This window comes from Cydia pomonella, chromosome 24, assembly GCF_033807575.1.
Source record: "Cydia pomonella isolate Wapato2018A chromosome 24, ilCydPomo1, whole genome shotgun sequence".
In the NCBI taxonomy this organism is placed as follows: domain Eukaryota; kingdom Metazoa; phylum Arthropoda; class Insecta; order Lepidoptera; family Tortricidae; genus Cydia; species Cydia pomonella.
Window position 1 is genome coordinate 9393170 of NC_084726.1, and position 12154 is coordinate 9405323.

Consider the following 12154-nt stretch of genomic DNA (forward strand, 5'->3'; position numbering starts at 1 on the left):
ATTCCGAAAATAAAAAAGTTTAAAAGTGAATGACTAGTTATTTATTTATTTACCAATCATTTAGGTATTTTATAACGTCCCCATGCAAAGGTTTTAATACCATCGTCTAAAATTAACCCTTTACCGCATACGAAGCTATGTATGGCGGATATGATATTCAACTATATTGACAACTGTTAAAGTTCAAATTTCAACAAATATCTTTATAACATGTGTAAAGGGGTTAATCTCTTTTTCATTCTTTTAATTTGTACATATTGTGCTTCATCATCATCATCTCAGCCAAAAGACGTCTACTACTGGACAAAGGCCAAATTATACATGTTATCATAAAGAGGTTTACGTAAGTCTAAACAGCAAGAGTATTTATTAAAATTTAATTGTTGTCGTACAGGAGCGGCATTAATACCTTTCGTTTTTTACACATTTAATTTTGTTTATGTCGTCTGAGGCTAATATACACGCATACATTTTTTGGTCTTAACGCAACCAATTCTCGCACTATTCTCCATTTGTTTTCATCCTTCATCATGCCTAAAACTTTTTATTGACTTGTGGTAAATTATATACATTGTTATGAGAGGTCACATTAGAGTAAATTGTCTATTTATAAGGGGGATTCTACGTGTTTGCTTCGGCTCCACGCACGCATACCAAATTTCAGGTCCTGAGATTATGTAAATGACAGAGATAATAATTAAGTAAGTAAATATTCTTTATTGCACCACAAACAAAACAAATTTAAAAACAGATTTACAATGTAGAGAAAGGTAGCAACAGGCGGTCTTATCGCTGTAAGCGATCTCTTCCAGACAACCTTAGGGTATCAGGATAAAAAGAAGAGTAAGTTTTTATAACAGGTAGTGCACGAATATATTAGAGGAATAGGAAAATTACACAAACATTAAGCAGACAGTACATACAGTACATTTACAATTTAAATAAACAAATAAACAAATAAATATTACAATACATACCAATATTAAAATAAATAAATATTAGTTACATATCTAAATATACATACATACATACATACATACATACATACCTAATATAACACAGTGACACATTAACTTGATGCGAAACGTCAGATAGGTAAATCCCTACCGAAACCCTCCTATAATTATACCTACAATGATTCTCGTCAACTTTACTACCCCACCTGCGACAGAGTTTCGGCTTTACGAGGGCATATTAGAGCTCACGCTCGTAATTAGCTAGGGTCTAGAGTTATTATTATTGTAGTAGTAGTAAAACACTTTATTGTACAAAAAGAAACATAAAACAGAAAAAAAAAACACATCATGTGTACAAAGGCGAACTTATCCCTTTCAGGGATCTCTTCCAGTTCCAGTTATTAGTTAGTTAGTTATTTTGTTTGTTTGTCCTTTCCATATCTCGGGACCTTTGGGAGGCATGCTTGGGGGCCGAAGCCAACAGCGCAGAGGTCCTTTAAGACAATTTAATCTAAAAGCAAGGGATTAATTAGCTTTAAAACCCTACTGAAAAATCATTACTTGTCTCTCTTAATGTGTCACTGTGTTATATTAGGTATGTATGTATGTATGTATATTTAGATATGTAACTAATATTTATTTATTTTAATATTGGTATGTATTGTAATATTTATTTGTTTATTTAAATTGTAAATGTACTGTATGTACTGTCTGCTTAATGTTTGTGTAATTTTCCTATTCCTCTAATATATTCGTGCACTACCTGTTATAAAAACTTACTCTTCTTTTTATCCTGATACCCTAAGGTTGTCTGGAAGAGATCGCTTACAGCGATAAGACCGCCTGTTGCTACCTTTCTCTACATTGTAAATCTGTTTTTAAATTTGTTTTGTTTGTGGTGCAATAAAGAATATTTACTTACTTAATTATTATCTCTGTCATTTACATAATCTCAGGACCTGAAATTTGGTATGCGTGCGTGGAGCCGAAGCAAACACGTAGAATCCCCCTTATAAATAGACAATTTACTCTAATGTGATATAATTTACCACAAGTCAATAAAAAGTTTTAGGCATGATGAAGGATGAAAACAAATGGAGAATAGTGCGAGAATTGGTTGCGTTAAGACCAAAAAATGTATGCGTGTATATTAGCCTCAGACGACATAAACAAAATTAAATGTGTAAAAAACGAAAGGTATTAATGCCGCTCCTGTACGACAACGATTAAATTTTAATAAATACTCTTGCTGTTTAGACTTACGTAAACCTCTTTATGATAACATGTATAATTTGGCCTTTGTCCAGTAGTAGACGTCTTTTGGCTGAGATGATGATGATGAAGCACAATATGTACAAATTAAAAGAATGAAAAAGAGATTAACCCCTTTACACATGTTATAAAGATATTTGTTGAAATTTGAACTTTAACAGTTGTCAATATAGTTGAATATCATATCCGCCATACATAGCTTCGTATGCGGTAAAGGGTTAATTTTAGACGATGGTATTAAAACCTTTGCATGGAGACGTTATAAAATACCTAAATGATTGGTAAATAAATAAATAATTAGTCATTCACTTTTAAACTTCTTTATTTTCGGAATGCATACAAATACAATCATTCTTAGTCCGCAAACACATATATTTTTTTTATGATTTTCGGGTTAATCACCTCCACGAACCACAACCCCGCGTCTTTCCAGATTAAAGTTTTCTGTTTAACAGGCACGGAGAGCAATGATCTAATGTTGTGTTTCCGTAGCACCTCCAGCAGTAGCCCCTCCGCATGGTATCCCGAGTGTAACTGGAGGACGGACCTCTCCTCCAAAATCTCTTTGATCAGCTTCTTCAGATCGCTCCGGGCTGCCTCCCACTTGTAGATGTCCACGTCAGGTGCTAGCGCCTCGATTGATGAGATGAAAGCAATATTTGTTTCGTCGCTATCTCCGCATTTATAATTATACCCCAACCCCTTGTTACTGAACCACAGCCTCACAACGAGCTCAATTACGTACTCCATTGTTATTTTCTGATTTTTAATTAATTTTAGAATGCGTATGCGCTAGTGGCAGGTTGCCGGTAATGTGGTCTCATTTATGATAACATTTCTCTGAACCATGGCATGAGCGGTGGGGGAAATGACCGAACGGGATAGTCTTATTTATCTTTCAGTAGGAGTAGCAGAGAAGGCGTTGCTATTGTTTGTTCTTGTCACAGTCCCCAGTCCAGATTTTTGACAAGTTTTGAGTCGTTACTCCTACATTTGCACAATAGATAGAATTTTATGACGAACGGCTATCGGGTCTTCAATATTTTATCTCCATTCTGGTCTGCCGATTTTAAAAGAAACATGAACACTTATTTATTTATGATTTTTTTAAATATTGTCTATAAAAACACTTTTTTCGTTACTCGATTGCTGTGAAGGGTTTTACATACACGAAATCTACACATTTGGGTTCGTCTGTCGTCTCTAAAAACTCGTCAGAGATTTTAATTTTAAACTAACTAGTTAACTAACACAAAAGTTATGTCCAGAAAACCAGTTTTTTGGCCTAAAATTGTTCAACTTTGATGCCAAATATCTCGAAGACAATAAACTTGAAGTAAATATGGTAAGCTGGCTACTAGCTATGGTAAGGTAACTAAGGGGATTCAGATCGAAGGTCATTGGCACTAGGGAGCCCCTTAAAGTGAAACTTTTATTCCATCGCCTCAATTATGCATGTCGCATTACAGCCGGCCGATTTGAGTAAAATTCTACTTTATTTCTAGTACTTAGAGTTGATCGTTGTTTGTCATTATTCTTTATGTTAATCTAGAATATATTTGATTTTGACAGATAGAGTTTTACGGTTAATAAGATCTACCGTCCTTAATATTTTGTATGAAGTTACAAGCAAATATCAGTCTTCGTGAATTAAGTATTGTATTATTTCAAAGTGCTTAAGGTTTAATACGGTATGGTAATATGGTAAGCCGTATTTAAGGTTAATAAGGTCTACTGTCCTTAATATTTTGTATGAAATTACAAGCAAATATCAGCTCTTGTGAATTATTAATGAAGCTTATTTCAAAGCGTTTAAGGTTGAATATTTCCTCAAATTTTCCGTTAAATGCCTACAATCCTTAGAGCATTTAAACCGGAGTCGCCTTTAAGAGCTTACCCCTCTGTCGAAAACCTCGCCCAATGGTCATACTTATTGTATGGACTGGCGTTTATCTGACCAAAACCAACCGAAAATAAACATTCACCAGTACATACAATAGTACTTGCAAGCGTCCATAGGCTAGGGTGCTTACTTGAGCGGACTGTATGGTTGTTTGCCACCGACGTCTCAGTACATATATAATGCAGGATCGAGAAATTGGGTGATGTTATATTTATTCAATTCCATGACTTGTAGAAATAGTTGTATAACACAAGTTCTTCTAGATTAGAATACGTTAGTAGTCCTCAAACACGCAAACTGGGGCGAGGCAACGCGCATGTGACAACTTTGAAGTTGCAGGCGTCCAAAGGCTACACTGACTACACTTACAATCAGGCAGGTCGCGCCGTATGCAATTTCACAACATTTCGCATACTTTAATGATCAACAACGCGCATGATCCATAGGCTACAGTGATTGCTTAGCATCAGATGGGTCGTATTCTTGTTTGCCACCAACGTGATATAAAAATGTTCACTAATACCAGTGATCGACAACGCGCATGTAACAACTTAGAAGTTGCAGGCATCCATAGGCTACGGTGACAGCTTATCATCAGGCGGGCAGTATTCGTGTTTGCCACCGACATGGTATAAAAAAAAGTTGCAGGCATCCATAGGCTACGTTGACAGCTTATCACCAGGCGGGCAGTATTCGTGTTTGCCACTGACGTGGTATAAAAAAAAGTTGCAGGCATCCATAGGCTACGGTGACAGTTTATCATCAGGCGGACAGTATTCGTGTTTGCCACCGACATGGTATAAAAAAAAAGTTGCAGGCATCCATAGGCTACGTTGACAGCTTATCACCAGGCGGACAGTATTCGTGTTTGCCACTGACGTGGTATAAAAAAAAAGTTGCAGGCGTCCATATGCTACGATGACAGTTTATCATCAGGCGGACAGTATTCGTGTTTGCCACCGACGTGGTATAAATAAGTTCACCAGTACCAGGAATCGGAATTAGGTCAGCTAAAAAATACCTATTACATAATATAGAGATGTTACAACCTGGTAGAAAAATGTATTTTTTCTTGAATACCTGGGTATTCGATATTTATTTATTATTCACATACAGATATACTCGACTTTGCTAGTTAACGACATAATTAGGTTTAGAAACTCCCTTTTCTAAAAAGTGTGATGTAAATGTTACCAGATGTAACTAGAAATAGTTACAACTTTTAGATTAACATGAAACATCCCGTACTGTAAGTAAAAACATGTATGTTTAACATTACGACTAGTACCTGGATAAATATCGAATACCCAGGTATTCAAGAAAATATATATTTTTCTATCCGGTTGTAACCACTCTATATTATGTGCTCTTGCAAATATGCCCGTATGCATATTTTAAAACAAACTTATTGGGCAGTTGGAAAAGTACAAAGTCCATATATTTGTTGACCACAAGCTCCAAAACCAACCGCACCGGGGAGCGAGCCGAGGCCATCGATCTCGACCTTGACTCAAAAATGTACACGTGCTCTGTGGCGTCAGATACATACAAAGTAGCGCCAACTGGCGAGGATATATGCACAACTACCAAGGGGCGCAGGGCCAGGGGCAGCGGCGGTGAGGAGGCGGGGGAGGGCGGGGAGGCGGCTGCGGCAGCGGCGGGGAAGGCGGGGGAGGGGGCGAGGCTCCTAGGCCATCGGCCTCGACTCGGGAATGCGGCGGGCTGACGTGCATGTAACGACTTTGAAGTTGCAGGCATCCATAGGCTACGGTGACAGCTTACCATCAGGCGGGCAGTGTTTGCCACCGACGTGGTATAAAAAAAAGTTGCAGGCGTCCATAGGCCACGGTGACAGCTTACCATCAGGCGGGCAGTGTTTGCCACCGACGTGGTATACAAAAAGAAAAATAAGCCGATATATATATGCATATTTTAAATCTAACTTATTCTCTCTCTTATCTCGATCGACCTCGACGCCCACGTAGGAATTTGCAGGTGGCCGTCGGCGCCACATTGGCGGCTGATGCAACACGTCGGGAGACAAATACCTAAACTGAGGCAAGGCGGCGGTAGGGCCAGGGGCAGCAGTGGCGCCATCTAACGGATCTTTGCCGAACTTTTTAAATTCATCGATAACTAACTTACTTACACGTACAAAGTAACGCCATCTGACGGGGATCAATGAACAACTACCAAGTGGCGCCATCTAACGGATCTTTGCCGAACTACCAAGTGGCGCCCTCTGGCGGATCTTTGCCGAACTACCAAGTGGCGCCATCTAACGGATCTTTGCCGAACTACCAAGTGGCGCCCTCTGGCGGATCTTTGCCGAACTACCAAGTGGCGCCCTCTGGCGGAATAGTTTTGAGATGGAACATACATATTTACACTACTTACTTACCCACCCATACCCTGAAATTAACGGAATTTAAAAAAAAACATGGTGTATATGAGATAGAAAACATGAAGTTTTTGAAAGAAATTTAATCATGAAACAAGGCCTTGTCAAAGTTCAATCGGTAATCCCGGAGATCGAGGGGAGAGCTCTTTGCCTAGCAGTGGAATACTTAATCAGTCAATAAAAATAAACGTGTTATAAACTTACGCTGCTCTCTGATAATCTCTTAGTCTTCTTAGGCGCGGGCTTCACGGGCAGCGCGTCGGGCTTGCGTTTAGTTCCTGACGCTGTCCGCTCACGCTTGACCAGCAAAGATGCTGAGAGGTATTGGTGGAGTTGCTTGCGTCGCACGTGCCGAACCTTGGGGTATACATTAATTTAAATTCACTAATCATAAATATATACCGTGGCCAAATCTTAGAATTGATCATGTCATGACTAGGGTTTGCAATATCCGTCCGATTTTATTATTCGGATAATTCGAATAATAAAATTTGTATTATCCGAATATTCCGATATTTCGGAAAAATATAAATGAAACAAAATATTTATTCCAGGTAGTAATAATTCATAAAATAAGCGTGAAGTTGATAACGACTGAGATGTTAGCATCTTGATTTTTTTATTGCTTAAATCAGCAGAACATTTATTTATTATTATCAAATTGGTCAATTTAATCATCCCTCTGGACGGGCCTTAAGAACCGGCAAATTGCCTATTGTCTATACAATTTAAAAAGTTTTGACGTGGGTTTGACTAAAGAATATGCGGTTCTTATTGTTTATAAATTCGTTAATACTTAGTGAAATAAAAAATAAAAAAATTAAATTAATACACGGTGGCAGAACGGAGATGGGGGGATTAAATTGTGTAATCCCATCGCACACTCCCCGAAATGTATCCTGTAGAATACCGATAAACAGGCTACCTGTCTACGGTGTTCTAGGCCCTTCAGTCTAGCCTCTACCAATCTCGCATCTCCAATAAGCTTCCTAGCGCGTTTGTCTATTGTATCTAAGGCGGCTAGCTGATACTTGGCGAACCCATCCCAAAGGTGGCTGCAATACTCCATACACGACCGGACTTGAGCTATGTAAAGCTGAAGAAGCTATGAAGTACCGCTTGACCTTAGAAAGGACGCCTAATCGTCTAGCTGCAGATTTAGCCAGAGATTCAATATACGCCCCAAAGCTCAGGTTAGACGAGATACTTATGCAAAGTAGCTGAAGTTGGTTGGATATCGGTACGGATACATATCGGAAAGTCAGAGCCAGGTCGAAAGGACTCTGTTTAGCAGAGAACAGACACGCCTGCGTTTTGGTAGCGTTGAATTTGACCAGGTTTGCGTCACCCCAATTGGATACTGCCTCAAGTGACAAATTCAGATGGTCTAACATAGCCTGAATACTAGCGCTGCTAGACCTATTTTCATACTTTATCATTTTTGTATTCGTTAGGAATTTAAGTCGATGCATGTTTGTTCCAATTATTTGTGCATGTTTCTATTTTCTTTTAAATTTATAATTATGTTTCAGCCATGTAATAATGAGAAGAATAAAGTTTTTTTTCGTATCACTAAGCGCCACATGCACCATCCCACTAACCCAGGGTTAACCAGTTAAACCGTTAACCCAGTATCAAATTGTACTGGTAACCATGGTAACTCCAGGTTTACCCGGGTAATCCCGGGTTAGAGCGATGGTGCAAGTGGCGCTAAGTGACTAAGATGACATACATGTTGTGAGGGTTGAATCTTGAAACTATATTTTCACTACAAATCTTCAGACCAATTTTCATTTGAAAAGGATAGGCAATAGATAGCTACCTCAATAAACATCCCTTCTCTATCATATTGGTGTTCTCCGCTTGGTAATGCACGCTCTTCGTGAAAGTGGATATGTCGTATGTGAGGTCTCCGTTAAACCTTCTCAAACAGACCTTAGACTTACAAAGAACTCGCCTCAACAGCTATGCCTTCTCTAAGCATATTAGGGTTCTCCGCTTGGTAATGCACGCTCTTCATGAACGTGGATATGTCATATATCAGGTCTAAGTTTAGCTCCTCAAACAGAAGATAGACTTACTAAGGAAGACTCACCTCAATAGCCATGCCTTCTCTCAGCATATTAGTGTTCTCAGCTTGGTAATGCACGCTCTTCGTGAAAGTGGATATGTCGTATGTGAGGTCTACGTTGAGGTTCGTCTTCTCAAACACGAGACCGATGAACCACATGGAACAGTGGTTCGCTAGTACTTCACCCTGTAAATTTGACAAATAAATCAATAACCCCCCCTTATTTATAAGTTTTATAACTCTAGGGAAATTTCTGTAAAATTTTATCTCTTTCTAAGAAACGCTGTCTTTAAAGACATAATAGATAAATGATTCTCAACTGTATTTTAAATATGACACACGTTTATGAATAAGGTCAATCTTTTTTTACTAAATTTGTCAGGACATTGAAAGTCCCCTCTGATACGTGCCAGCTTATTAGAGCGGAATTTCAATGGTAAACAAGGTGTATATTTACTTTTAATACCTATACTTATGCTAAATTTGTCTTACGAAAGTAACTAGATCATCAAATATTTCAGTTACGATCTTACATAATCTAAAACTAATGCTGTGTTTACTTACATTTTCATTCTTTTTGACTTCAGTACCAGGATCTGGGACAGGAGCACCTGAAATAAAATTATTATATTATTCATACATTACTATTCCACTTTTAAGTCTATCTCTATCAATTATCCTTCACTTCTATTATTTAAGACAAAGTTCAAATATCTTTATTCTTCGTTCTTGTTCAGATAACCTTTGTATCAATAAGAGCGGGCAATCAAATTAGGAATTCTCCTTAATTTTTTTTTTGTAATTTGGTGTACAAATTAAATACGAGTGCAGTAATAGCTTACCAGGCGGCAAGGCGAGAGGTTGCCCGTTATTTATGTTGAGTGGCACGGAGTTGTAGCACTCTGGGTTGACGTGGGCGATGGTTATGTGTTGGTTTCTTTCTAGGGTCGCTGGAATAAAATACAAGAACATCGTACATACATGTTTGCTGACGCAACAGACGAAATATTGTTAATTAAGGTGGTTCGATTTTCATACAAAAAACAATCGCTATTTATTAATTAATTACACAATATTATTACATAAATAGTTCCGCATCTATCTACTTTCGAATATTCATTTGCGCTAAATTAATAGAAAAACTTTGTTTCATACAGAAATCATGCAATAATCAACGTTATATTTTTATAAATTTTACTCATGTGTGTGTGACAAATGTCGTGTACAAATACATTGCGGCGTTGCCACTCCATGCTTCGGACGGCCATCGGCGCGACGTTGCGATGTTTGACGCGTTTTTAGCTGACTCTGTCGACACTGACACTCAGTGTGACCAGGCGTACGATAATTGTCGTACATGTACGATAATTTGGGTTATTTGGGCCCCGGTATGACGTAATGTTCCAAAGAGCATTATCGTACACTAAAGTACTATAATTTCAGCCCTTGGATGATGCCACCTTAAAAGTCTAGTAATTTGAAGCAAAATATGACACTTTCTCTCAGATATAGGCTAAAATTAGTATCTTTTGGGTGTTCGGCTCCTTGGTGTAAGTTAAAATGGTCACAATTTCCTGTATACCGTTTGAGTCTATCCCAAAAATACACAAACATAAACAGATTTTTTGCGCAATTTAGACGAAAATTGTCTTTTTTATTATTATTAATTGGAAATTTAAGCTTATTTTGCTAGACATTTTTAGGGCCTGCCTTTTTGATTGGCGTACGATATTTTTTTCAACGGTACAATAATATTGACACTCAAGTACGATAATTCTCTTCCGCTCACCTGGCAACACTGCTGAAACTTGACAGGACCTGGGGGCCTACCGCGAAAACCGAAATTCGCAAATTGCGGGGATCTTTCTCTTTTACTCTCACTAAGACGTAATTAGAGTGACAGAGAAAAATGCCCGAAATTGACGAATTTCGATTTTCCCGGTAGCCGCCCTGGTGCTTGAGGTACTTCATAGAAAACAACGCTGCCGCATGTTCTGAATTGTGATTTTATGTGTTTTTGGATTGAAAATGATAGCAACGTCTAAATCAAGTTACAAAAATCATCGATATTCTGGTCCGCGAAAAACCAGGAAAAGTGTAACTGTAATTGGAGTCTACAAAAATGACCAATTCATAGAAAATCTTCTTCCTCGCGTTGTCCCGGCATTTTGCCACGGCTCATGGGAGCCTGGGGTCCGCTTGACAACTAATCCCAAGATTTGGCGTAGGCACTAGTTTTTACGAAAGCGACTGCCATCTGACCTTCCAACCCAGAGGGTAAACTAGGCCTTGTTAGGATTAGTCCGGTTTCCTCACGATGTTTTCCTTCACCGAAAAGCGACCAATTCATAGAAAATATGACCTAGAAACTAGTTCACTTTTATAAAACTCAATTTTGCCCGAGATTGTACTTAGGCGAATACCTAAGGGAGCTAAGTGTATTGATCTTGAATAATTAGTTGGCTAATACATATATGACTCCAACATGATATGGACATTTACATCATAACTATTATACCTAGTTGGTTACTAAGTTCTGTTACTCGATTTTTTTCTTTCTTCCTAGCGTTGTCCCAGCATATTGCCACGGCTCAATGGAGCTTGGGGTCCGCTTTGACAACTAATCCCAAGATTTGGCGTAGGCACTAGTTTTTACGAAAGCCACTGCCATCTGACCTTCCAACCCAGAGGGTAAAACTAAGCCTTGTTGGGATTAGTCCAGTTTCTTCACGATGTTTTCCTTCACCGAAAAGCGACTGGTAAATATCAAATGATATCTGTTCTGAAGTTCTGTTACTCGATTTGCAACCTCTTTATTCCCGTTAAAACAAATGCTACCGAAAAAATAAAAAATGGCATAATGTGGTGGATTTGTGAGCTATAATTATATACCACACATAATGCTTATCTCGTCGTATCTATAATGAATTGGGGCCTAAAATAGAATCGTATTCCAATTTTTTGAAACGCTTGTATTACTTTCTATATTAACTAAAAGTTGCCTTAAAATTCAGCTTTTATACTAAAAACGGCTTTAAATGTGTTAAATTACCAAAATATATTTTGACAGATGCTTTCGCGCCCAAAACGCTCTTTGAAAATTGTGTGACGTCACAGAATCTTCAATGACGTTTCGAGTTTGGTCACGTGACGTGTGCCAAAAGATATTTTAAATTCAATATTTACAAAAATATGGTCATTACAGGTCCCCTAAAAGTAGTTTAACATGTTCTTATAATCCAAAAGAATTTATTGGGATACAATTATGCCCTAAGATTTGTAGATGGAAACAACCCTATTGCGTTGCACAAATGTGGGCACCCGCCAAACATGATTTTGGGTGTGTCATACTCAGGGCTAACACAGATTCATTTCTGTGAAAAAGGTGTGAAAACCGGAAACTGGAAACCGTTCTCGAACCAATAGTGAAGCCCTTAAGCCACACCCTATTACAAAACCAGCCATGGATCTTTGAACAGGACTCAGCTCCTGCACATAAGGCAAAAACAACTCAAGCCTGGTTTCGAAGGAATAAAATTGACTTTATTGCC

The 12154-nt window shown here is 38.3% G+C and overlaps 1 protein-coding gene across 1 annotated transcript in view; it reads right to left on the reverse strand.

The window, feature by feature from the left end:
• LOC133531221 (poly(A) polymerase type 3) overlaps window positions 1-12154 on the reverse strand; it is a 31342-nt gene that overhangs the window by 6729 nt on the left and 12459 nt on the right. The window contains exons 10-13 of the mRNA XM_061869362.1: window positions 9446-9553; window positions 9168-9214; window positions 8628-8789; window positions 6737-6889 (exon numbers count right to left, since the gene is read on the reverse strand). Coding sequence (XP_061725346.1) covers window positions 6737-6889; window positions 8628-8789; window positions 9168-9214; window positions 9446-9553 — 470 coding nt within the window. The remainder of the gene's footprint in view (window positions 1-6736; window positions 6890-8627; window positions 8790-9167; window positions 9215-9445; window positions 9554-12154) is intronic.